At 52.7% G+C, this 27,591-nt stretch overlaps 1 protein-coding gene across 1 annotated transcript in view; it reads right to left on the bottom strand.

Moving 5' to 3' along the window:
* The window catches only part of LOC143692431 (uncharacterized), a 230,170-nt gene extending 204,635 nt beyond the window's left edge, over positions 1-25,535 (bottom strand). The window contains 2 exon segments of the mRNA XM_077172663.1: positions 25,076-25,149; positions 25,234-25,535. Coding sequence (XP_077028778.1) covers positions 25,076-25,149; positions 25,234-25,535 — 376 coding nt within the window.
* Positions 25,536-27,591: the final 2,056 nt, after the last annotated feature.

Below are 27,591 nucleotides of genomic sequence, written 5' to 3'. Positions count from 1 at the left end.
AGAACTGCGCTGGGCAGCCGCGGGGCGGGCGGACTCACCAGAGCCCGCTTCCGCACGGGGGGCGGGAGGCCCGTCCTGCCGTCCCCCCCTCGGCTCGGGGGCGGGGCGGCTGCGGAGCGGTGCTGGCGGCTGCGGAGCGGGAGGCGGCCGTGCTGCAGCTGCTGAGTCGCCCAGGGCCGGGGCCGGCACGAGCCTCTCCGGCGGGGCGGCTGCGGGCTGTGCGCTGCAGCAGGGCGGCGGAGGGTGCGGGTCCGGAGCGGGAGGAGGCGGAGGCGGTGCAGGGTTTAACACCGGGGCAGGCGGCGCGGACGGCACGGCTGGAATACGCGCGGGGGGGCTGCTGCCCACGGCAGAAGCCGATAGCTGCAGGGAGCTGCTGTTTAGAGCAGGAGCTTGTATCGGCGGGGACCCAAACCAGTCTCTGCAACTCCTGTTGCTTTCACGGGCTGCACTAGTCTGCTGGGCAGCTCTTTCCTCTGCCTTGTATTTCAAGAATTCAGCATGCACGACTCGCCATAAATTTCCCAACTCTCTCGCGGTCTTATCCTCATCTGTGATTGCACGCCACAGCTTATCCCCGAATATACACCATTCCGACAACTCATGCACTGTATGCGGATTACGAAAAAGCCCCTGTGCACACCCATAAGCTAACAACCCAGGAAGTTCTTTCTGTAAATCTATCCCTCTAATCTGACGCCCTCGTAAAAAGTCAGTAAATAAATCATATGCTGCTTGCCTGTCTTTATCCATTTTAACGACGATTGCGCGCTTCTTGCGGCTCTATTCAGGTCCGGCAGCACGTAGCAGCCGGGCTCTCCTCTGAGGTCACCCGGGGCCTGAACACCTTCCTTTTTCAGCGGTGTTTTTTGCCGTCCCCAGCCGCGAAAGGACCTGCACTTGACTTTTACGCCTCCGACCGTGGCTAGTCCCGAAGGAACACGTCCGGGGTCACCATTTGTCGTAACGGCGGGAGAGATGCGACACACCATATGCGATGAATAGCAAATCTCGAAGTTTATTGAAAGCTTACACATTTTTATATTAGTGTTAATGAAGCTTATGCATATTGCAAAATCTGAGCTCATTATTGGTTAAAGCACACTATAATCAAACACACCTACTTCTATCTCTTAACAATTATTTTGCTTCTATGTGTACATTCTTCTAATTTCTCTACCTTGGGATAACTACATTTTCTGGCAAGCAATTTTCTCCCCCGTCTTCCCGTTTTAGAGAAGGTCACTGTGACCTTCGTCAGTAACTAGGCACCGGTTGCTCAGTTCCCAGCTTGTTTCTCTTACCCTTATCCATCGGTATCACCTCGGAATGTTCTTTCTCAGCTAACCAATTATCCAAAAAGCTCTCTACAAAGCACAACTCCACCGTCGTCACCCACTGGTGCAGCCACACTGGGGAGAGCCCCTACGAGTGTCCCCAGTGTGGGAAGAGCTTCACCAGCAGCTCTCATTTGACCAGACACCAACGGAGCTGCCAGTAAGGAAAGCCCTGCAAATGCCCCAGCTGCAGGAACAGCTTCATGCACCGCTCCAGCTTCATCCCCCTTTAGAGGACCCGCATTGGGAAGAGTCCTGGGGATCCGTGTTGCCCATGATCCATGCTGGGAAGACACCTCTCCCTTTTCCTGCCCATGACATGATGTGGGATTGAAGAACATTATGGTCTGGCCAAGGCCATGTCATTACATTCACTCCCACCTCAGGCTATTGCCAGGGGCAGGAAAGGGACCTTCTCTCTCTCTCCCAGAGGAGAAGGGTGTCCTTTCCAGACAGGGGAAATTGTGGCTGGAAAGAGACAGTCAGTTGTGTTGTAGTTTTCCCTGTCAAAGTTTTATTTATCCCTTTTGTTATCAATATTGTTTCTGTTCAAATTTTTCCTTATCTCGTTGCTGTTCCCAATAAATTGTTCTTCTCCCAGCCCGGGTTCTTTGCCTTTTGTGCTTTCCATGGGAGGCGGGAGGGCAGCGAGGGCAGCGCGGTTTTAGCGGGAGCAGGAAATTGGGGAATCCCATTGCTGAAGCCCGGCCCGTGGAAACCGAGCATCCCAGCTGGTGCCAGCCCTGGTGTTCATGGCAACCACCCCTGGCATGGGGTCTCCATGGAGTTGCCAAGGGACTGAACACAGCAACAGGGGGCTGGTAATGGTTTCCATGGAAACTGACTATAGAACAGGGGGCTGGTGATGGTTGCCTGCTAAGGATCAGATTTGTCACAGGTCCCCAGAGGGGTTCCATGGGAACTTTCCAAGAGTCTCCAGGCTGTTCCACAGCTGGAATGTCACAGGCAGGGACAGGGGCTCCATGGAGACCTGTCAGGGCTTTCTGGGGATGGTAAAGAGCCCTGTGGTCAGAGTCAGTCACAGCCATCCCAGGGCACCTTGGGCTGCAAAGGCACCCATCTGTCACAGGCACTCATGGGGGCTCCACGGTGACATCCCAGGAGTCCCCAGGCTGCCAAAGAGCCGGGATGGCCCAGACCCTCACAGGGGTTCCTGTCATGGGCACAGTGGGAGCTTCAGGCAGCGTTTATTAGAGAAGCTCCTGTTGGGTCACGAGGTGCAGAAAGGATAGAAAGGATTCCCAATAGTCCCCACAGATCCCCAAATGTCACCGTTGAGTCAGAGATGACACAGACTCAGATCAGAAGGCTAAGGGCTAAAAGCCACCCATTTTTTCAATCCTCTTCCTTTTGACCTTGGTTTTCTACAGGTGGATCTCATTGGTCATTTAATCAACACATTTCACATCATTGGCTGATAAAGACAACCCCCTTCAGTAAACAACTTTATGGAAAAAACAACCTATTACAGACACCACTTGTCGATAATTTACAATTCTTTCTCTCCAGCTTCCTAATGGTTCCCAATCTAATTAATGGGAAAACTCTCTTGCTTTCTGTGTCTCTGACCAGACTCTCATATTCACAGAAAAATACCCCCAAGGACCTCCAGGCTTTGTAATCTCCTTCTGTGAGAGGAGCCTTGGAGCAGCTGGCTCCAATCCCAGCCTCAGACTTTTACAGAGTTCATGGGTAAAGAATTATCAAGGTGAAATTTAACCTTTAGCATTTGTCCCACAGGATTAAGGATGACAAAGCATATATCTTTAAAAAAAAATTATATTATCTATTTTGGTAACGATTAGAAAAAATTATCTTCTCTTAATCAGAATTGTTTACTCCAAGGTATAAGAGCTGTACCATATTATATTATATTATACTAATTTATAGAAAGCACTCAGAAGGGATTTCAAAGCAATTTTATTAAAGGAAAAGAAGCTGTTTTTAAGGAGAGATTGATGTCACTCCCACAGACCAATGACCATGGATAAATCCCTTTGGCTCAGCCTGAAGCAGTGACCTTGAGGGGTGTCCCTACTGCAGGGAGGAATCTCCACACCCCCCAGGAAGGGAAATGTCAGGGGATGCTGCCTTTAAAATTTGGGATGGGGCTTTTCTAGTCTGAGGTTCTGCTCTGTCAGTCAGGTGTGCCCAGGCTGGGCTGGCTCAGCAGCTCTGCAGAAGCTCTCAGTGGTGTCACTTGGTTGTTCCTTACTCTGGCGATTTTCCAGTGCTGTCACAGCTTCAGCTCCCTCTGAGGATGTTGAACTTTGGGATGGAGGAGTCAGACTTGTTTCTGCATTATTCACCCCAAAAGCAGCGTGACCCCTCCCCTCCTTCATTTACCACTGGGGGCTTTGCAAACAGGGCCTTGCTGGAGTTGTTGGAGGCCATTGCAGGCAGAGCCTCCTGCTCCAGCAGGAACTGCCTTTCCTGTGCCATCAGCAGGGCAGGTCCCGCTGCAGGAAAAGCCCCAGGCCAGCCCCAGCACAGGGAAGGCCTCGGGCACAAGGGCAGAGTGCCGTGCTGGGAGCTGTGCCAGGGAGAGCCTGAGGCACCAAAGGCACCTTGGCAGCAGCAGCTGCTTGCAGGCCATGGCCAGAAGCCTCCCTTGGCAGCCCGGCCTGGTGGCCACCACTGCAGAGCTGCTGCCTCAGGGCTCATTCCTGGCTGGGCTCTGAAAAGCCACTGCTGCTCCAGGAGCCTGACTGGGAAGCCATTGGCCCCAGCACCTCGGGGACAAGATATCAATGACAAAACTCTTCATGCCAGCAGAGCCAAGGCAGGGGCAGAGGAAAGGGCAGAGCCAGGCCCAGGGGACAGGGCTGCCATGGTGATGGCTGTGAGGGCACTGCCCCTGCAGCAGCCTGGCTGCCCTCAGCAGACATTCTGGCCAGAAGCGTTGTGAGGGCACCCAGCACATCAGAGAACCCACACTACAGGAATTCTGTCACTGGGGAGGGCAGGGGGTTTCACTGTATCAGGTTGGACAAAGCTCCTACTCTTGGACAATTCCTGAGATGGGGAATCCACTTCTCTGGAAAAACAGCTGCAGTTTTGTGCCACTCTCATTATTGTATAATATTTCCTCCTTCTAAGGAATGTAAATGCACCCTCATTCAGTTTACAGATATTGACCCTTGTTTTGTCACTACAAGATTTGGGAGAAAATAGCTTTGATCTCTATTTTTCCATTTTCACAGACCATGAAGAGGACCCAAAAATCTCCCAAGATGGGGTTTGGAGGCCTCAGCACAAAACCAGCAGGGACAGTCTGCAGGCTCTGTGCTCAGTGGTGTGGAGACCGAGGACAGAACAGGAATAGCCTGGGAGGGATGGAAGGGTGGTTTCAGAGAGGCTGGAGCTTTTCTCCATAGTGGGAATGAGCCTGAAGAAGACATAATAGCACCAAGGGCAGCTGGGGAGGCCCAGAGTGGACATCAGGAGAAAGGAATTTCCCTACCAGGGCAGGGCTGTGGTGCAGCACGTCCCCCAGCAGGAGCCTGGAGCAGCCCAAGGCTTTGTGTGGGCAGGCAGAGGCAGGCAGGAGGCAGAGCTGTCAGCAAAGGAAGGGGCCAGCCAGGTGGGGCAGCCGGGGGATGCCGACAGCCTGCAGGGACAGAGGCGCAGGTTTGCTCAGCACCAGAGACACCTTTGCCTTGCTTGTCCCCACCTGTCATCACTGCCACCAGTGTTCTTCTCTACCTGGAACCTGGGGACACTTTCTCAGTCCTGTCCCTCAGATGGATCTTTTTAAAATATGAGAAACTTCAGTGTTTCAATCCTAATTTGAGTTCTTGAGAAGTGATTTGAGCCCTCTCTGAGGGGCAGAGTCCGATGCCAAGGGCAACAAAGTCCCAGAGGGTCATTAGACTCCTTGTGCTGTGTCTGTGCTGCTGAGCTGGGCCAGGCTCCTGGCCCAGAGGCAGCTCCTGGCAAGGGCAGCAGAGCTGCAGAGAGACAGCTCTGGCCAGGAGCAGCTCCTGTGCACAGCCCAGCAGGGCTGGGGCACTGCCAGGGCCCCTCAGGGACACCAGCAGGGCACAGACAGAGCTCCCAGGGGCTCAGCACTGGCAGGGGCTGTGGCATGTCCCAGAGGGGGCTGTGTCACAGCAGCTCTTCTGTGGCTGTGTCATGGAGGCACAGAGCAGCTGTGATGTCAGCAAGGGGCTGTGTGACAGCACAGAATGGGCTGTGGGAGGCCACAGATTGGGCAATGACATCACAGAGTTTGTTGTGTGAAGTCACTGAGCAGCTAGAGCATCATAGAGGGAACTGTGTGACATCACAGAGAAGGCTGTGACATCATGGCATGGCTGTATGACATCACAGAGCAGGCTTTGTGGCATCACTGAGGGGATTTTTACATCACACAGCTTTCTGTGACATCATAGTGTGAGGCCATAGAGCAGATCTTGCCATCATAGAGGGTGGCTCTTTGATATGAGGGAGGGGGTTGTGATATTATGGGGTAGCTGTGTAAGATCATATAGCAGCCTGTGACATCACAGAACAAACAGTGACATCGCAGTGTGACTCTTTGACATCAGAGTCTTCTGTGACATCACAGAGCAGCTGTGTAACATCAGAGTTGACTGTGTGACATCACAGGGGACTGTGTGACATCACAAGGGCTGTGTGACATCACAGGGGCTGTGTGACATCCCAGGGGCTGTGTGAGGTCCCTGGGGAGGTCACTCTGCCCCGGCCCCCCTCACAGTTTCCCCCAGAGCAGTCCAACCCTGCTCGTGCACAGTGGGGTCCCCTGTCCCCCCGGGTTCCCCCGCCCCCGGCGCCGCAGCCTCCCCCAGAGGATGTTCCACGAGATCGACCCCAGAGTCTGACACGGGGACGGGGGGCCGGGGCCCTGGGGGTGGCACAGGGGGACAGGGACCCCCTGGCAGCGTCCCCGTGTCCCCCAGGGCCAGAGCCTGGGCCAGGGCTCCTTCACCCTGGTACCAACGAGGCCTTGAGAGTGCTGAAAAAATCCCCAGCAAGGGATCAGCAAAAACCAGATTTAATATTAAGGGACAGCAGCACAAAGTTCCTTGGCAGGAGTCACTCTGCTCCTGACTGGACACTTCAGGCACAGCAGGGAAACAAAGAAACAACAAAACCAAACCAAATCCAGGCAATGAAACCAGAAATGAACCAAGAGCTGTCCCTGTGTTTGTGTATGAGACACAAGGACAGTGAGGGTAAAAGGAATACGGCTAAAAAGCTTAACAGAGCCCAAACTTAATAGGACTTAACACAACCTTAACTGATACCTTCAACTTCACAATTTAGCAAAAGAACAGCACTTAACAGTATTTAACCTAACTTTTAACTGATCACTTAGCAATTTAACAGAGGAATAACATTTAACTGTATTTAACTCCGCTTATAACATATATTAAATAACTTAGCAAAAGAACAACTCTTAGAAGCATTTAACTTCCCTTGACCTCATGACTTAACCTCACTTACAGGCCTGACTGACTCAGCTATCCAAGGCTCTCAAACCCCTCAGAGAGCAGCATTTCTGCCACATTTCCCCAGCACAGGCACTCCTGTGTGCACACAGACACAAAGAGTCAGTGCAAGGCACCTGTGAGAAATTCCCCTGAGGGCAGAAAATGCTCCCTGTGGATCCTTTGGCATCTCCCCAGCGGGTGAAGGGTTGAGCCTGGAGGAGTGGGGGGATCGGCCCAGGCTCCGTCGTTGTTGGGGATCCTCGAGTGCAGCAAACGGGAGAGTTCCCGGCTGGGAGAGGCCCCACTCAGAGGGAGTCGCTGGCCCAGGAGAGCTCCAAGGGCTCCTTTTGGAGCGCTGTTTGCAGGGCCCCAAGAGAGGGGCTTCAGTCCCAGCAATGGTTCATCCTGGCCGCACTTGGCACCAACAGCTTTCTTTGGCAGTGTGAGAACAGGGATGTTGTGCCACTGAGGGAACAAAACCAGTTCCCAGGGCTGCTCCTCCAGAAAGCAGGAGCTGGTTGGGCAGCAGCAGTGCCTGGAGCAGACAGTGTTTGTAATGAGCTGCAGAGGAGCTGAGCCCAGGGGCTGTTGGCCAAGGCCGAGGCCCAAGGAGCATTTCTCAGCTTGCAGGGCGGCCTGAGAAGGGGAGGGGGGAATGCAGCAGCACAGGGCCCATGGAACCAAGGGACCATTGTGACCCTGGGGGCCCTGTGAGACCAAGGGACCATTGTGACACTCTGGGGCTCCATGGAATGTAGGGATCATTGTGACACTGAGAGGCCCCATCAAACCAAGAATCCATTGTGACACTGTGAGACCCCATGGAACCAGTGAGACCATTGTGACCGTGGGGGTCCCCACAGAACCAAGAGGACCATTGTGATACTGTGGGGCCTCATGAAACCAAAATGCCTTTGTGACACTGCAGGGCTCCATGGAACCAGAGGTCCATTGTGACATTGTGGAACCTCGTGTCATCAGGGGTCCATTGTGACACTGTAGAGGCAAAGGAGACCATTGTGACATGGCAAGGCTGCATGGAAACTTGGGACCATTGTGACATTGTGGAACCCCATTCAACCGAGGGTTCATTGTGACACTGCAGAGCTTCATGGAACCAAAGCTCCAGGGTGACATGGAGGGACCTCCTGTTATCAATGGTTCATTGTGACACTGTGGAGCCAAATGAGACCATTGTGACGACACAAACCCCCAGGGTCCAAAGGTCCATTGTGACATTGCAGGGCTCATGGAACAGAGGAGTCATGTGACATTGTGGGGCCTTTGGAACTGTGGAGACCATTGTGACTCTGTAAGGCCTCATGGAATAAGTAGGACCATTGTGAAACTGCAGGGCCTTATGGAACCAAGGGGCCACTGTGACATTGTGGGACCCCATCAAACGAAGGGTCCATTGTGATACTGCAGGACTTTGCCATTGTGATACTGCTGGACCCCATAGAAACAAGTCACCCTTATGGCACTGTGGGGCATCACGGATCCAAGGCATCATTGTGACACTGTGGGGCCACCAAAACCAATGGAACACGGAACAGGTTTGGCTGGTTTGGCCTCCCATGGGCTGCCTGACTGGTCCAGCTGACCTTTGCATGTTGAGGGTCTCTTCTCATCTGCTGCTGAAACACTGGGGCTCCGTGCTTTCCTTCCTATGGAAAAGAACTGTCCTTCTTCTCCTGGCACCCATGGCCAGACTTGGGATTTCACCTCCAGATTTCCATATATCCAGGGATTGTTCCAATAGGAATATAGCCAGGACAAGTCTGGCTGGCAATGGTTTTACAAGGGTCACCTCTCATCTGTCCACAAAACATTGGGGAAGACTCCATGCTCCCCTTCCTATGGGAAAGAAACTGTCCTGCTTCTCCAGAAACCCATGGGTGAGATTGAGCTTCCACCTCCACAATTCTCTTAATCCAAAGACTGCTCCCAGACAAAAACTGCCATTCCTGACAAGTCTGGCTGGCCTTGGCCTAGTGAGGCTCTCACCTGCCTTCCAAACACTGGGGCTCTGTGCTTTCCTTCCTATGGAAAAGAACTGTCCTTCTTGGCCAGGTGCCCATGGCTAGAATTGGGGTTCCACTTCCAACATTCCCTGTTGTGACAGACTGGAGGAGATTGTTGGCTGGAAACATTTCCTGTGTGGGGGAGGAAGGGGCAGATCCAGCCTTGCCCTGCCCTGGAACCCCAGCCTTGCCCTGCCCTGGAACCCCAATCCCCCCAGAGCCTCTATCCCAGCCCAGCAGTGGCTGCCAGGCCCTGGCACAGCACAGGCAATGCTCCACAGCCACCTCTGCAGCCCCAGCCCAGCTCCTGAGGGACCAAATGAGCCCAAGCCCCACCTGGGGGAGGGCCCAGGGAGACCAAGGGGTATTGAAGGCTGACCACAAGGCAAGCACACATCTTGACCCTAGATCCTCTTGGAATTTCCATCTGAACAGTGCTGGAATGCAGGAGTTTGTAGCTGTGTGTGTGCTTCTCTGTATCTTTTTTCTCTTTCTCTCTTTCTGTGTCTTCTAATTCCCTCCTCTTGCAAATTTTGAGTAACTTAAAATTGAACAGGCTTAAGAGTTTGTGTAGTTGAATGGGCCAAGTCAATGCTTTGAGAAGTGTTTTTTGTTGATTGAATATCTGTTGTAATTTTACATTAGAAGAATTTTAAAAAGTAATACAAAACTTTTTGTGTAACTGACAATCTGTTAAACCACTGAGATACTGAACACGCCTCTGTTAAACACAAATGTTAAAGATGAAAAAAACCCAGGAACCTCCTCTTTCTTTTCCAGTCAACAAAGAAGGAGCGGGCCCCAGCCGCCATCTCAACCAAACCCAACCCAACCAAACCAAACCAAACCAAACCAAACCAAACCAAACCAAACCAAACCAAACCAAGCAACCCTGCCATGGGCTTAGCCCCTACCTCCTTCCCCAGGCCACCCCCCCTCCATCGGCCCCATTCTGACCAAACCAAACCCCAACAACTCCCAAACAGGAAAACAAAAGAGGCTACAAAACCCCAACCAGAACAAAGCCAGCCACAGCCATTAAAATATTACCTTCAAGTCCCCTCTCCCCAACACAACTAAAACCAAAACCCCCTACAACCTAAACCCACACAAAATAACCCTACAAGTAAAATTAAACACAAAACCCACTAAAAGGAACCATAAAACCAATCCTAACGCAACCCAACCACAACTTCCACCACAAGTTACCAGCAGGTCAGGTGTTAATCCTTTCAATACTTCAATCCTCCCTCAAGTAAAAGAAAAAAACAAAATATAAGCATATAAAAAAATATAAAATTATCAAAGTCAGTAAAGAAGAAATTAAATCCCAAATAAAAAAGAAGAAAAAATACCTTAACATTAAAACTAAAATCCTTTTATAAATTATAAAGAAAAAACACTTTTTCATTATAAAACATATAACTATTAAAAATATTCAAATTAATATCAAACAAAAACCTCTATAGTAAAATAAATAAATGTTAAAATAACTACAATTTCATCAAAATTTTAAACAGGAAAAAAAAAAAAAGTAATACAGTATCCCGAAGAGAAGATCTGTATTTCCAGAGATAAAAATTATTTCAAAAGTAAATTATAAAAATTTTTACCTTCAAGAACTAATCTTTAAAACAATATCCCATAAATTGACATGACCCATCAACAAGCTGTAAAAAACATTGTAGCAATAAATACAACTTCACAAAACAAAGTTCCCCAGACAACTGTTATCCATGAAAAAATTAAGAACCACAAAAAACCTATTTTTTAATCTTGTAAAAAAATCTCCATAACCTTAACAAGAAAAACTTCTCTCCCAAAGTAAACAAAAAAAGACTATTCTAGAAACAGCAAAATAACTAATAATTTTTAGTTTATTTACATTGTCAGTAAGAAAAACTTGTAAAGAAAAAGTGTTCTAAAGAGTTTATTTTAATTATTAATAAGTTTTATCTTTTATTTACTTTTAATATTTTTTGTACCCTATTAAAATTTTACACCTACTTTACCTTTCTCGCAATCCTATCTCAAACCAAAATAAATACATAAATAATCAACTGTCATTAAAACCTACCACACTCATCAATACATTAACTAAGAAGTCTCAAGATTAGAAAAATCTGAAATTAAAAATTCAAAACCACTACAATGTCATGATTAACCCTTTGCCAAAGTTTCCCTGATTTTCTCAAGTTGCCAGTAATGGCTGTTTTGTTGTTTTGAGTTCCTGAGAATCTCTTGTTGGTATTTCTCCAGTGAGTCCAACTCACAGGACACAATTGTAATTCCTTTTAAATGTCTTGTTGAGAGAGTTTTTTAGTGGATGGGGGTCAGGGCTTGTGTGTGCTGCTTGGTCCAGCCCAGGCAGGGCTTTCCCAGCCCCATTCCACACTCCATTGCCCAGCTGGAGCCGCTGGTGCCTCTGAGTTGTGCTGCCCCAGCCCAAGGGACGCCCTCCTTGTCTGCCCATTCCCCCACGGTCTCGGGCAGGGATGGCCTCACTGGGGGCTGCTGACATCCTCAGCAACTTGGAGGCTGCTGCTGAATTTCACTGCTCCCGAGGCTTGTTCAGCCTTCAGCTCTTCAGTGCAGGAATTCAGTGTCCCAGGGCTCATTAACATTCAGAACACCTGAACAAGCCAAGCCTCTGGGAATCATTTGATTTTAATTTTCAAATAATTTGTGGCTAATAAGACAGATCTCCGTAATATATCCACAGTGAATGCAATATATTTAAAAAGACAGTGAGAAAAGATTTTTCAGGTCCTGTTTAGGACTTTTCCCCCTGTTAATTCATTGACATGTGCAATCTCCAATTGACACTGAATCCAAGTACCTCCTCATGCAGTTTGAATGGATATGAAAATCAAGACCCTTCATGGCTGACAATCAATCAGACTCTGTCCCTACCCCCACCCCACCATTTCCCCATCCAAGCCCTGGCACTCAGAGCAGCCTTGTGCAAATCTGAGCTCCCTCCAGCCCAGGCTGCACCTGCAGCTTTCAGCTCCTTGGCTCCCACTCCCACCTGCTTTCCTTGCAGAAGGAGCTGCCCGAGACACAGAGGGATGTTCATTTCCAACAAAGCCAAGGGAAGGCACAGCTCCATCCAATGCCAAAGTCATTCCTCTGCTGGATATTAAATCCACTTTGCACAGCAGACAGTCTCAGAGCAATGGAAAACACCTTCTGTGCCCAGCACAGATCCCAAGGTCCCCCAAACCCTCCCTGCCCCAATTCTGCCCAGATTTGCTCTTTGCACACACGAGTCACACACTGAAGTCAGGAGCTCCCTCCATGCCCAGAGGGAGGAAAAGAGAGAACAGGGATGAAGAGCTCTCCTGTGCAGAGCCAAGGTCCAAGTGCAGCCCCTGCAGTGGGAACCACAACTCATCAGGTTTGTGTCCTTTGGGCTCAGGGCCTGGTGACACTCAGAGGCTCAGAAAGGTTTCTTGCCAACAAACACATGTTGAACATTTGAACAGTTAATAACCATCACAGCTCTTCCCTCAGCTCTCCGGGATGTCCCAGCAGCATCTGACATGTCCACCATCCCCAAGGGATTTCTTACAGGAACAGTTTTAGACAGAGACATGGGCAAAGGTAATTCTCTGATACATATAAACACAATTAGGATGTTTATATGTAATGTGGAGTTGCATATGTAATATGTGAAGTTCAAATATATACCACTAATGTGGTATATATTTGAACTTCAGAAAGATGGCAACTAGCTGAAGCTCAAAGCATGAAACCAGTCATTTGAGAGGCACTTGAATGACCAGAGAGCATCTGGATGAGAAAATCTGGGAGTGATGGAAAGGACATAGATCCAGTTTCTCTAAATGAAGATATATTCTTAGACATGGACATTTAAAAAGGAGAGCAAGAAACACATGAAGTAGGTGGGGTCATTAAATATTAGAGTGAATGTCAGTGGCAAAGGTAGAGGGGAAGATGAGTATTTCTTCTCCTGCCATCAGTTGGAGAATCCAGTAGATCCAGGAAATTCCTGTTCCTGCTGGGAAAAGTTTGCTGTTTCTTAAAAGTACTCAAGTGACCCAGATAATAAAGATTGCCTGGGTGTTATGAAACTAACAGGTACAAAAACCTGTGCCTCTTTCCAGGCAGACATCAGTTGTGTGCCCATGAACAGGCAGTGCCACTTGTGCCCTGAGGTGCCCAGCTGGGATTGGATCTCTCCCAGAGCACCTGAGGGAGAGCAGAGCACCTTGCAAGCTGCAGGTCCCTGACAGCCCCGCAGGACTCCTGTCCCATCAACATCTGCTCTGCTCCAGTCTGAAACAGGGCCCAGCATGGTGCCGGGATCATCAGAGAGCTGAGGTGTGTGCTGGAATTCAATGCTCTCCCCATCCCGCAGCAGCCCTGCATTTCCCTGCTGCAACCTTGGTCTCCAGCACAGCCATGGAGGCTCTTTGGGCTCTGGAGTGTTGCTGCAGCCCCCAAGGGCAGCTGAGCTCTGCCTTTGGCACAGTCAGGCCTGGCCAGCGCAGGCCATGCTCAGCAATTGCTTGTGTGTGCCTGGCCTTGCTGTCAGCCCCGTGAGCGGCTGCGTGGCCCCTTTGTGGCCCTGTGCTGGCCCAGCCATGGTGGCCCAGCCCCTGTGCAGGCCCAGCCCAGGCCAGGAGCATTGCGGCTGGGAGCGGCCCCTGTGCCATGGTGCCCACAGCAGCCTTGGGGCTCTGTGCCCCATGGCCTCCCTGCTGGGCAGCCTCTGCCAGCTCCTGCAGAGCCCGTGGCACCTGTGGGGCTGCACAGACAGCCCTGCCCTGGGCTCTGCCGGCCTCTGGGCCAGCAGAGAGGCAGCCAGGGCTGGCCATGGCCGGGAACAGGCCCTGAGCCCCGCAGGAGGATGGAGCTGGGCCACAGCCAAACTCAGCCCAGGCCAAAGCTGGACTCAGCAGCCAGGGCTGCCAACGCATGGGCACAGAGGCTGGCACTGACAAATCTCCTGGGCCCCCTCCCTGCTCTGTCCCTGCCACCATGGGCACAGAGCAGCCTCCTCTCTGGGCCACTTGCCTGTTTGCAATGCCTTGCACAGGCGCTGGCCCTGCCCCACAAGGCCTGGCCTGAGTCCTGCCCCTGCACGCTCAGCCAGGCTGAGATGGACACTGATGGTTTCTGGGCCAGGCTCTCGGAGCCCAGCCCAGCTCCCTGCAAGCTCTGCCAGCTGCCCTGAGCTCTGGGCAGCACCAAGGGCCTCTCTGAGCCCAGCCCAGCCCAGCCGGCTCTGGCCCCACAGCTCTGCTCAGCCCAGGCTGCTCTGGGCACTGGCCCCACGGCCTCAGCCCCTGCCAAGGCCACAGCAGCAGCTGCAGCTGCCACAGGACTCAGCCCCAGCCATGGGGGAAGGTGCTTGGCCAAGGCCAAAGGAGGCTCCCTGGCTGCCCTGCTCCCCTCGGGCTGAGGTGCTGAGAGCTCTGCAGCCCCTGCTGCCATCCCATCTGCCCAGGGCAGCACAAGAGCCCCGGCCTTGGGGCCCTCAAGAGCTGCTCCTGCTCCAGGCCCAGGGCCCATGCCAAAGCTGGGGCAGCCACAAAGCTGTGCCCATTTCTGTTCATTGCTGCTCTGTATGGGATGGATCCTCAGCCATTTGGAGTTTGCTAATGAATTTTATTTCTCCAGAGGACTCTTTCTTGAGCTCTTCAGTTGAGGAATTCAGTGAAAAAGGTTCATAAACATTTGTTTAAAACACCTGAAGAAGACAGCCCCGAGGAATAATCGAAGTTTTCAATTCTCCTGTGGTTAATTAGACAAATTTCACAAGTGTTTTCAATGTGAATCTGCTGTATTGAAAAAAAAAAAAGGAAGAGAACTGTTTTATCCAGTATCCTTTTCCTGTTTCTAGTTTGATATATTCAATGTCCAATTGTTATTGACCCTCAGCACCTCCTAATGCTGTGTGAAGAGATATAAAAATCAAGACCCCTCATGGCTGACAATCAATAACACTTTGTCCCCACCCACTCTCCACCATTTCTCTCATCCAACCCCTGGCACTCCTATGGATCAGGAATGGTGTGGCCAGCAGAACCAGGGCAGTGAATCTTTCCCTGTTCTCAGAACTGGTTGGGCAGTACCACAAGTGCTGTGTCCAGTTCTGGGCCCCCAATTTAGGAAGGACGTGGAGGGGCTGGATTCTTTCCAGAGAAGGGCAACAAGGCTGGGGAGGGGTCTGAAACACAAGTCCTGTGAGGAGCACCTGAGGGAGCTGGGGTTGTTTATCCTGGAGAAGAGGAGGCTCAGGGGAGACCTCATCACTCTCTACAACTCCCTGACAGGAGGGTGCAGCCAGGTGGGGGTCGGGCTCTTCTCCCAGGGAACAGTGACAGGACAAGAGGACACAGCCTTCAGCAGCACCAGGGGACATTTAGGCTGGACATTAGGAAATATTCTTCACACAAAGCGTGATTGGGCATCAGAATGGGCTGCCCAGGGAGGTGGGTGAGTCACCATCCCTGGCAGTGTTTAAGGAAAGACTGGATGTGGCACTCAGTGCCATGGTCTGGGTGACAAGGTGGTGTTGGGTGCCAGGCTGGCCTTGATGCTCTCCAAATCTTTTCCAGCCCAGTTGATTCTCTGATGATTGTGACACTGCAGGGCCTGGTGGCACCAAGAGGACCATGGTGACACTGTGTACGACATGGCAGCACAGAGCCAAGGGGCCCTGGTGACACTGTGGGGCTGAATGGAAGCAAGGAGTCCATGATGACAGTCTGGGTCCTGGTGGCATCACAGAGGCCCTGCAGGGCCCTGTGGAACCATGCAGAGCATTGTGACAGAGCAGGACCTGGTGTCACGATGGGGCCATTGTGACCCTGCAGGGCCCCATGGAACCAAGGGGCCAGGGCTGCTCCTCAGGGACTCCTGGAATGAAGGAAACATGTTTGACAGCGTGGTGGCCCTTGGGACCAAGACGCCATGGTGACACTGTGGAACCAAGGAGAGCATTGCTGCACTGCCAGACCTCATGGAACCAAGGATCCATTGTGACACTGCAGGGCCTTGGGGGACCACGGTGCCATTGTGGCACTGAGGGGCCCAAGGATCCAAGGGACTTTGTGACACCAAGGGGTCCCATGGAAACAAAGGGACATTGTGACACTGGGAGGCCTCATGGAACCATGGTGACACCAATTTGGCTGGGAGTGTGGACCTGCTGGAGGGTAGGAGGGCTCTGCACAGGGCCCTGGACAGGCTGGATCCAGGGCCCAAATCCAACAAGGTGAGGTTGAACAAGTCCCAGTGCCGGGTCCTGCACTTTGGCCACAACAACCCCTGCAGCACTACAGGCTGGGGACAGAGTGGCTGGAGAGCAGCCAGGCAGAAAGGGACCTGCAGGGACTGATGGACAGCAGGCTGGACATGAGGCAGCAGTGTGCCCTGGTGGGCAAGAAGGCCAATGGCTCCTGGCCTGGATCAGGAATGGTGTGGCCAGCAGGAGCAGGGCAGGGATTCTTCCCCTGCGCTGGGCCCTGGTTGGGCAGCACCTCGAGTGCTGTGTCCAGTGCTGGGCCTCCTGGGGTGGGCAAGAGGAAGAAATTTGTAGCAGAAGGAGTAAAGAAAGCAAAGGTGAAGCCAAGGAAATGCTCAGGGCAGTTTGGGGGTGGCTGCCAGGCAGCCCTGGCTCTGAGCAACAGCATCTGCAGTGGCACAGGAAACTCCCAGCTGATGGGAACAAACTTTCTGGCTGAGTGCAGAGGCCAGGACAAAGCTGAGTGGTTTCCCTGGTGTCCTGCAGGCCTTGCTGGCCCCAGGGGCTGATGGCATTTGTGCTCCCTCAGCTTCATGTCCCCACAGCAACAGCATGGGGGTGCTGGCCCTGCTGTGTGCAATGCAAACAGGGGCTGCTGAGGCAGTGCTGCCGTGTCTGTGCCTGCAAGGATGGGGCAGCTGTGTGAGCTGGGGGAGAGGCCAGGGCTGCAGAGGGGGGATGTTGTTGGCAGCTGCATGAGGACGCTCTGGGAGGCTGCCCTGGGCTGTGCAGCGCCCTGGGCATGGATCAGCCCCTGCTCTGCTGCTCCTTCCCGTCTGGCCCAGGGCCCTTGCAGAGCCCCAGCCATGCTGTTTGCCCCCAGCCTGCCCACGGCCAGCCTGGGGCTGCTGACGGGGGTTTCTGTGCTGCTGAGCATTGGCCTGGCCGTGCTCTTGAGAGAGCCTGGGCAAGGAGCCTGGAGCCCCCAGGGCCTGGCCTGAGGCCTCAGCGCTGCCCCAGCAGTGCCCATGGCCTGTCCCTGCTGCAGCCCCGGCACTGCCACCCCCAGGGCTGTGCCCGGCCCCGAGAGCACTCAGGCCCTGCAGCAACACCAGGGCCACCAGGGCAGCGGGGCAGGGCCACGGCAGCAGCACTGGCAACACCAAGTGCTGCTGCTGCTGCTGCAGGGCACAGCTGCTGGGCCAGCACTGATCTGCCCCAGCTCTGCACACAGACATTGCTTCTGCAGCTCCAGAGAAGGCAACACAAGGGCATCTCTGCAGAAAAGTCTGCTGGGAGATCTCTTAGTTCCTTTAAAGCCACCAAGAGAGCAGCCCCTCTTTGACACAGTCTGTAGGCACAGGGAAGGAAGGTGGAGAGAAACAAAATGAGAAATGGCCCAAAAATTGACATTTATTTATGGACAATTTGAAATACCTAAACAAAAAGGGGAAAAAATCCACAACCAAACCAACAAGAAATATCAAAAATTACTTTTATTACAAGTGATTTGCAAACACTGGCCAGCAGTTTAATGTTTCTGAAAGCATCCAGTCATCAGTCTCCTCACTGCAGCCTTGAGCTCCTGGTTCCTCAGGCTGTAGATGAGGGGGTTCAGGGCTGGAGGTACCACTGAGTACAGAACTGACAGGGCCAGATCCAGCGATGGGGAGGACATGGAGGGGGGCTTCAGATGAGCAAAGATTAAAGTGCTGAGGAACTGGGAGACCACGGCCAGGTGAGGGAGGCAGGTGGAAAAGGCTTTGTGCCGTCCCTGCTCAGAGGGGATCCTCAGCACAACCCTTAAGATCTGCACATAGGAGAAAACAATGAACACAAAACAGACCAAACCTAAAGAGACACTGACAGCAATGAGCCCCAGTTCCCTGAGGTTTGAGTGTGAGCAAGAGAGCTTGAGGATCTGTGGGATTTCACAGAAGAACTGGCCCAGGGCATTGCCCTTGCAAAGGGGCAGGGAAAATGTATTGGCCGTGTGCATGAGAGCATTGAGAAAGGCACTGGCCCAGGCAGGTGCTGCCATGTGAGCACAAGCTCTGCTGCCCAGGAGGGTCCCGTAGTGCAGGGGTTTGCAGATGGACACGTAGCGGTCGTAGCACATCACGGTCAGGAGGAAAAGCTCTGCTGAGATGAAGAACATAAAGAAAAAGAGCTGTGCAGCGCATGCAGTGTAGGAGATGTTGCTGGTGTCCCAGAGGGAATTGTGCATGGCTTTGGGGACAGTGGTGCAGATGGAGCCCAGGTCAGCGAGGGCCAGGTTGAGCAGGAAGAAGAACATGGGCATGTGCAGGTGGTGGCCGCAGGCTACGGCGCTGATGATGAGGCCGTTGCCCAGGAGGGCAGCCAGGGAGATGCCCAGCAAGAGGCAGAAGTGCAGGAGCTGCAGCTGCCACGTGTCTGCCAATGCCAGCAGGAGGAAGTGCCTGATGGAGCTGCTGTTCGACATTTCTTCTCTCTTGTCATGGGGATCTGTAAGAAAAGTAATCATGGAATAGTTGGGTTTGGAGAGGACTTGAAATATCCCAGCACAGCCTGGGGGCACTTTCCCCCCACTGCCTGCCCAGGGCTCTGCTGCCTGGAGCTGTCCCTGCCAGCAGCTGCTTCCCTGTGCCCAGGGCTGGGCCCTGCCAGTGCTGCCAGAGCCCAGCCCAGCCCTGGGGGCTCAGCTCTGCCCTGGAGACCCCTCCCAGCTCAGGCACTGCCCAGGGGCAGCTCTGGCTCTGCAGGCTCTGATGGCAACATCAGAGCAACCCTGAGGAGGCTGGAAAAGCAACACTGATGCTGCCTCTAAGGGGTCCTGTGGTGATTGCTGTTGCTGCCTGGTTTTTACAGATGTCAGAGAAAATTTCTTTATTTTTTTTCTCCATGAACTGAGAGATGAAGATATACATGAAGATTCTCATCCCAGCAACCCACAGCAGTAGATTTAGAAAGCAGGATTTTCTCTCTTATGCAGCCCCTGCCTTGCTGTTTTCCCTGTATAATCTACTTGGAAATGTTCTGCAGTTCAATGCCATGCTGGGAGCAGTCCTGAACAATGCATCATCCTCCCCACACAAGGAGAACACTTCCAAGCCTCACCAGCTGTCTCCTCCCAGCCAGATCTTGTCCCCCAGGGCTGGGAGCAGCTGCCAGGGCTGGCTGAGAGCTGTCCCTGGCAGGCAGCAGAGTCCCTGCCCCAGCACAGCGCCCTGGGCTGCAGGACCCTGCTCTGCAGGACAGCCCTGGGCACCCCTGGCTGCTCTGCACAAGAGACAAGCAGAGAATGTACTCACAGGCTCTGCAGGCATTGGCATGTTCCAGCTTGAGGAGATGGCTCCAGGAGCTGCAGCTGCACTGTCCTGCAGCCAGAGGTTCCTGTGCCAAGGGCTGGCAGTGATTGTGCCCCAGGCACTTCTCAGCCCCTTCCCAGCCCTGACTGATTGAAGCTCTCTGTGCCTCTGGGCTGTGCCCAGGCTGGCTGCAGGCAGTGCCCCAGCCCTGCTGGGCTGGCAGAAGAGCTGCTCATCCAGAGAAATGTGCTTTTGAAGCTCTTCTTGGAGACCAGGAGCTGCCTCTGTGCCAGGAGCCCAGCCCAGCTCAGCAGCACAGACACAGCACAAGGACTTTAATCAGCCCCTCTGGGGCTTTGTGCTCAGGCCCTGAACATCAGTCCCTGAGAGGGAGCTGAAGAAACCTCTCCAGAACTCCAAGGCAGAATCCAACTCCAAACTTTCTTGGACTTTTAATGGGTCCCAGAGAGGGACACGACTGAGCAAGTGTCCCCAGGCCCCAGGCAGAGCAGAGAACTGCAGGCAGTGCTGACAGGTGGGGACAAAGAGAAGCCAAGTCTTGGTGCCCTGGGGCACAGCAGGGTCTGTGCCAGCAAGGGCTGGGAGGAGACACCTTGTCCTGAGGCCCTGGGGCCTCCTGGCACAGCCCCAGCCAGGCTGGGCACTGTCAGCCCCTTGTGCTGCCCTCAGCATCCCCCCCTAGCCCACATCCCAGTGGCCTCAAGGATCTGCTGCAAGGAGTCCCTGGGGAGCCTTGCTCAGCAATGGCCCTGGGGGCTCCTGAATGCTCCCTGCAGGGACTGCAGCTTTTTCAAAGGACTTTGGCTTTGGCTTTTGCCTTGGAGTCTCTGAGAGGTTTGTGCAATCATGGCCTCCAATTATCTGCTGTAATTAGTCCCTGGAGATGCTTTGTCAGTAACAACATTCAGTGGGGCTCATTAATACTTCAAGGTACTCCAGTTATTTGGAGGTCCTTGGTGTTTCCCTTTTGATACAGACTCTGTGAGAGGTTTGTGCAATCATGGCCCCAATTATCTGCTTTAATGAGTCCCTGGAGAGCTTTGTACTGACACTCAGTGGTGCTCAGTAATGCTTTGAGCTTCTCAAATTTTTTAAGGTAGTTTGGAATTTTCTTTTCCACATTGAGACTCTGAGAGCTTTTTGGTCAATCCTGGCCTCCAATTCTCTCCACCAAGGAGTCCATGAGGAGCCTCTGTTGGGCATGGACCTCACTGAGACCCATTCATGCTTTGAGACACTTTGGGGTTTTCTTCTGACTTTGACTCCTGGCAAGGTTTGTGCAATCTCCTCTCAGGCCCTGAGGTTCAAGGGCTCAGCTCCAAATGCACCACGGGGCTCATCAGGATGCAGCAAGTACTGACAAAAAATGGCTCTGCCTTGATTTCCCTCTGCTCTAATGCAGTTTATCAGGAATGTATCTGGAGTGATTTTGGTTTGCTAATATGAGATTTCTCAGCCAATGCATCTATTAGTGCAGTGGGATAGGTGTTGGCTAATTACCATTGCACTCACTGGAATATATTTACTCATTTCCTGCTGTGAGATAGGATTAGGAGAAAAGAAAAGTAGGCTCAAAATTTTAAAAGGGTCTATGGAAAAGTTTATTACCAGTAAATAGGAGAAAGATTAATAAGAATCTGAACACTTCTCCTCTCCCTACAAGCTTTTCTTTCTTACTGACAATGCAAGGAGACAAAACCTGAAAGTTTCAGTCAGTTTACACCATCTAGAACAGTCTTTCTTCAGTTCACTTAGGGAGAGGAGTCTCTCTTTCATGCTATGGAGACTTCTCCATAAGATAAAAGTTCGCTCGTGGCTCTCAATTCCCACAAATAGCAGCTGCTCAGAAAAACTGCAATTGTGAAGTCCCTCCCATTTTTCACAGCGTTTCCCACAGCTGTTTTTATGGGCCATGTCAACTTATGGGGTATGAGTTTAAAGATGAGCTGTTCAAGAGCAAAGATTCTCTTCACCTATTTCTGAAATCATCTTCATCTCTGACAACAGAGATCTTCTTCTTCTCTCCCTGAGGGCATAGGATCCCACCACTCTTCTCTCTTTCTCTGTTTAAACTTCTGATGGGATCACAGCTACTTCAACATTTGCCTACTTTAGCATGGAGGTTTTTGCAGAACAGGTCATCTACCCATATTTTCAATTAGTTGTAGAGAAAAAGAGAGTCTGATATATTAATTACATCCTTCTCCATAGCTTTACAAGAGGATTTCAGCCCCAAGATCAAGGCACCTCCTCATCCCTCCCATCTGGGGCTCAACTTCCCCTTCAGTGACCTGGGTGTCTTCATGTTGCTCCTCTGTGTGCCTGCACTTTGTCCTTTTCTCTCACTGGAGGGAGGATGGAAGCACTGAAAGAGTTCATATCTCACCCGGGGCCTGCAGATGGTTCCGTGCCCCCGGCCGGGCTCGGTGCTTGCGGCCGGAGCTGTTTTACGATGGAGGTTTCTGCAGCGGCTGCGCTGGGGCTGTGTCAGGATGGGCCGCGCTGGGGCAGGGCCAGGATCTCAGCAGCCAGGCCAGAGCACAGCAGCAGCACGGCCGGGGGCCGATGGCTTCTCCTGCCCCTGCCCGGGGCTTGCGGCTGAAGCCCAAGGGTGGCAGAATCTTGGCCGAGCCGGCCCGGCCCGGGGCTGCTCCTGGGGCCCGGCGGATCCTGGCTGGGCCCGGGCTGGCGGCGGGGCAGGGCTCAGCAGGGCCCAGATGTTCCCAACTGCAGCCATGGCCCGGCCCTGCCCGGCAGCCGATGGGGCCTGGCGGGGTCCCTGGGAAGGGGCCCGGCCCCACGGCAGGAGCCGCCCGGCCCAGCCTGGCTGAGACAGGGCCGGGTCAGCCTTGTTACCTCTGTGCCAGCCAGAAGGGAAAGAGACCCTCCCAGGCTTTCCCATCTTTAACATGTGTCTTCACAGAGCCGCGTACAGTTTCCTTCATAGTTTAACAGATTGTCAATTCTCAAAGATAATTACCGATTGGTTTTTTGTCAGACACAGAGGAAACTGTTAGCAGCTTCTCTTAGAACATCACTTCTGTGATGCAAAACCACCACAACTGCACAGAGCACAGAGCTCCTTTGTCCATATATAGTGCTCATGTGCCCGAGGTTTCAAAATACCTCCCTGGGAGATCTCTGGGCCCTCTCCAAGGTGTTTTCAAATGAAAACATTCAGCTCAGAGTCTAAGAAAATCACCAGAGGACAGGGCCAGCCTGACCTGTCTGTCCTGGCTACTTTTTTCTGAGATCAGTCCTTGGATAAACAGAATTGAGAGGCCAAATTCTAATTTTGGCCATGGTCCCTGGACATGAAAGCCGGTTCTTTTCCATAGGAAGGAAGGAACAGAGCCCCAGTGTTTCAGGGGCAGATGAGAAATGGCCACCAGAGGCCAAGGCCAGCCAGAGCAAGCAGGATTTTGTTCTGAGTGATATCCTTGCATATAGGAATTGCTTTAGGGAGAGTTTCAATTTTGGCAATGGGCATCTGAAAAGGGGGGCGGTTCTTTCCCATAGCAAGAAAAGCATGGAGCCCCAGTTTTCCAGGAGCTGATGAGAGGCGGCCCTTGACATTGCAACATCAGCCAGACCTGTCAGGGGACCCCTGGGAGGCCAAGCCAGCCAGACCTGTTCAATGTTCCCTCAGTTCCATGGGGCCCCACAGTGTCCCAATGGTCCCTTGCTTCCCTGAGGCCCTGAGGAGTCATAATGCCCCCTTGGTGACACCAGGCCCTGAAGGGTCCCAATGGTCTCCATGGTTCCATCAGGCCCCACAGAGCCATAATGGTCTCTGGGTTCCATGAAGCCCCGCTGTGTCACCATGGCTCCTTGGTTCCATGGGCTCCAGTGGTGCCACAAGGATCCCCTTGGTTCCATGAGGTCCCCACAGTGTCCCAGTGATCTCCATGGGAAGGGAAGGACCCAGCCCCAGTGTTGCAGGGGCAGTCACCAGAGGTCAAGGCCAGCCAGGCTTGATGGTACTGGCAGATTGTGCCTGGGAGTAACCTTTGGATATACAGAATTTTGGAGGTGGAATCCCAATTTCAGACATGGACACCTGGAGGATAAGGATGGTTGTTTTCCATTGGAAAGAAAGCATGGAACACTGATTACACAGTGATATTTGGGGATCTATGGGGAGCATTGGGGATCGTTTCTGCACCTCGTGACCCAACAGGAGCTTCTCTAATAAATGTGTTGCCTGAAGCTCCCACTGTGGTCATGACAGGAGCCCCTGTGAGTGTCTGGGACATCCCGGCTCTTTGGCAGCCTGGGCACTCCTGGGATGTCACCATGGAATGGCTGTGACTGCCTCTGACCACAGGGCTCTTTACCATCCCCAGAAAACCCTGGGAAGTCTGCATGGAGCCCCTGTCTCTGCCTGTGACATTCCAGCTCTGGAACAGCCTGGAGACTCTTGGAAAGTCCCCATGGAACCCCTCTAAGGGCCTGTGACAAATCTGATCCTTAGCAGGCAACCATCACCATCACCTCTGTTGCTATGGTCAGTTTCCATGGCAACCATCACCAGCCCCCTGTTGCTATGGTCAGTTTCCATGGAAACCATCAACAGACCCCTTATTGCTATGCTCTGTCCTTTGGCAGCTCCATGGAGACCCCATGCCAGGGGTGGTTGCCATGGACACCAGCTCAGGCCTGCAGCCAGAGCCCGTTGCCATGGCAACCATTGGCAGCCCCATCCCCAGGCTGATGGGATCCCAGAGCCACAGAATTGGCTGAGCTGGGAGGGACCCATCAGGATCCTCCAGTCCAACTACTGGCCCTGCACAGGACACCCCAACAATGCCAGCCTGGGCCTGGCAGCGCTGGCCAAACGCTGCTGCAGCTCAGAGAGCCCTGGAGCTGGGACCCTTCCCTGGGGAGCCTGGCCAGGGCCCCAGCAGCCTCTGGCCAAAAACCTTTTCCTGACATCCAACCTGAGCCTGCCCCGACTCAGCTGCTGCCGCTCCCTCCACTCCTGTCCCTGGGCACCAGAGGGAAGAGGTTCCCACAGCCCCAGCCAGGGACCCGCTCCCAAGGCTGCTGCCATGGCCACCAGGGCTGCCACCAGCTGGGATGCTCGGTTTCCACGGGCCGGGCTTCAGCAATGGGATTCCCCAATTTCCTGCTCCCGCTAAAACCGCGCTGCCCTCACTGCCCTCCCACCTCCCATGGAAAGCACAAAAGGCAAAGATCCTGGGCTGGGATAAGAACAATTTAATGGGAACAGCAACGGGATAAGGAACAAACAGGAACAGAAACAATATTGATAACAGAAGGGATAAATAAAACTGTTTACAGGGAAAACTACAACACAACTCACAGGGTCTGCCTGGCTACAATATTTCTTGCCTGGAAAGGACACCCTTCTCCTCAGGGAGAGAGAGAGAGTCCCTTTCCTGTCCCTGGCAATGATCTGAGGTGGGACTGAATATAATGACAGGACCATGGCCAGACCCTCATTTTATTCAATGCCACATCAGGTCATTGGCAAAGGGCAGGAAAAGGTGCAGGTGTCTTCCCAGCATGGATCACAGGGAACATGGATCACCAGGGCTCTTTCCAATCTGGCTTCTCCCATGGGGGATGAAGCTGGAGTGGTGCATGAAGCTGTTCCTGCAATCGAGGCATTTGCACGGCTTCATTTACTGGTGGCTCCGTTGGTGTCTTGTCAAATGAGAGCTGTTGGTGAAGCTCTTCCCACACTGGGGACACTCGTAGGGCCTCTCCCCAGTGTGGATGCGCTGGTGCCTGATGAGGGTGGAATTGTGCTTGAAGCTCTTCTCGCAGTCAGGGCAGTAGAAGGGCCTCTCATCCATGGGAATCCGCTCATGCAGGCGGAGATTTGAGCTGGTCCGAAACCTCTTCCCACAGGTGCGACACTCGTAGGGTCTCTCCCCAGTGTGGATGAGCTGGTGCCTGATGAGGTGGGACTTGCGCTTGAAGCCCTTCCCGCAATCAGGGCAGTGGAAGGGCCTTTCTTCTGTGTGAATCTGCCGGTGCCTGGCGAGATCAGGGCTGGTGTGAAACCTCTTCTGGCACTCAGGACACTCGTAGGGCCTCTCCCCAGTGTGGATGCACTGGTGGGTCAAAAGGGTGGAGCTGCAGCTGAAGCCCTTCCCACACTCCCCACACTCGTAGGGCCATTCCCCGGTGTGGATCATCTGGTGGCTGATCAGGGTGCTGCTCTGCCTGAAGCTCTTCCCACACTCCAAGCACTTGTGGGGCTTTTTCCCATCATGAAGCTGCTCATGGGCCACCAGCTCCGAGCTCTGGCTGAAGCTCTGTCCACCTTCCTGGCTCAGGGTGGGTCTTTCCTCCTCAGAGCACCCTGGGCTGGGTTTGGAGCCCCTTCTCCTGTGGGATCTCTGGGACTTGTCCTCCACGTTGGAATTCTGCACTGTGGAGCCACTCAAAATGGCCTCTTCCACGAGGTTCTGCCACAGGTATTTTGCCCTCCCTGGTCTCCATCCTCAGCTTCTTCCCTGGGGGAGGAAGGACAAGGAGAGGATGGGATTTGCCTCCGTGCCACAGGGAAGGGGAAGGAGATCCCCCAGTGCATCCCCGGCAGGATGGGGTTGGCAGCAGGGTTGTCCTGGAGCCGGGGGCTGTGCTGGGCTGGGAGATGGAGCAGGAGAGAGGGGGAAAGGGGCATTGACTTCCTCCTCACCTGCCTGGGGCTCCTGGGGCACCTTCTTCTTCCTCACAGCCTCCTCCTCCATCTGGCCAAGTTTATGGGATGGAAAATCCTGTTTTGAGAAGAAAACAAGGGATAAGTACATTGAATTTTGTACTTGTTTGAAGGCAAACCTGGGGAGGGTCTAAACCAGAATTACAATTTAATAAGAAAATGAAGATCGAGGCAATGATGCAGAAACACTGCCTTAAACTGACAGAGTCAGGATATAACCTGACACCCTGCTGGTCAGGCTGGTGGCTGCAGTCCCATTAAATGGTGGCTGCAGTCCTGTTGGAGTGATGAACGTGATTCTGTCCAAGCAGTGATCCTGTAGAAGGGTCTGGTCTTCCTCTGAAGGTCCAGGGGTGGTTCTGGAGCTCTTGTCCTCTGGGAATCCAGTAGGCAAGCTGCTCCTGGTGTTGCAAGGCTCAGCTTATATGCAGGTAGGAATGCTTGGATCCTCCCCCTGGGCGGAGCATCCCACAATGGGAGGATGGAATTTGATCAGTCCTGCAGTGACACTCAATGGCCCATTCCCAGAAGATATCTCCCCTGGAAGGCGTTATCAGGGCTGAGTCATGGGAGATAAAGAACACTGCCCCACCTGTTTATAGCAGTTGATGAAGATGGGGATTGAAAACATGCATTTGGTTCCATCTTACATTGCAACCTGAAACAGTGGGGGAATCCCTGCTCAGGGGGTGAACACCACCCCCCTTACCCAAACTGGCTCAGGTGTAAAACCCTCACCCCAGGAAGGCCACACACACAGGGGACAATGTCACACTTGCCCTGCCCCAGGGCAAATGGCATCTCTCTAATATTTTCTTAACCAGATTGCAAAATTATTTTGGCACAGTGAGTTCAGGGCACTGTTCTTTGACCCCAGTTGCCTTTGACAACAGCATGGTTCCTTCCTCTGAGGAGGTTGTGGGTCTCTCTGGAGGAACTCTTGGAAACTTGGATGCAGCTTCGTCTGAGCGCCCTATGGGAGAACTGATGAGGAAAATGGCTGTTGTGGGACTGGAGTGTAAAGAAAATATTTTGTTGTCCCTCCTTGAAAAGTTTGTTAAAATCACTGGAGGAAATGGAGCAAATGATGCCAGCAAGACTGACAAGGTTCATTCACCACATGGTGAGGAACACAAGGCTGCTAAAAGTCCCACAAGAAGCCCAGCTCAAGTAGCTAAATTCCCAAATAACTACTGAATTCCCAGGCTTGGGTTTTTTGCCAAATGTGAGAATCATTATTCTCTTCATCCCTGTCACCTTTGTGACAGCTACACAGAGCTTCCACTTCCTTTTAATAATATCTGTATTGGGCCGAATTTGCACTTTTCTTTAATTGTAACCTGCCAGCAGCTGAGCTGGAGCTGTGCAGGAACCAAGGAAACTTGGAATTGCCACAGAATTGCTTCTATTGTCAGCCGGTGCTGCGGCGGCCATGGGGCAGAGGGGTGGGAAAGGGGGCTCCGGGGTGGCAGTGGAGGAAATGCCGGGCCCGGGGGCTGAGCACAGGGCTGAGCACGCAGAGATGGTTT

The sequence above is a fragment of the Agelaius phoeniceus genome, assembly GCF_051311805.1.
Source record: "Agelaius phoeniceus isolate bAgePho1 chromosome W unlocalized genomic scaffold, bAgePho1.hap1 SUPER_W_unloc_1, whole genome shotgun sequence".
Taxonomy (NCBI): domain Eukaryota; kingdom Metazoa; phylum Chordata; class Aves; order Passeriformes; family Icteridae; genus Agelaius; species Agelaius phoeniceus.
Note: the sequence above shows the minus strand (reverse complement) of the source record. Positions and strands in the feature narration are given on the sequence as shown.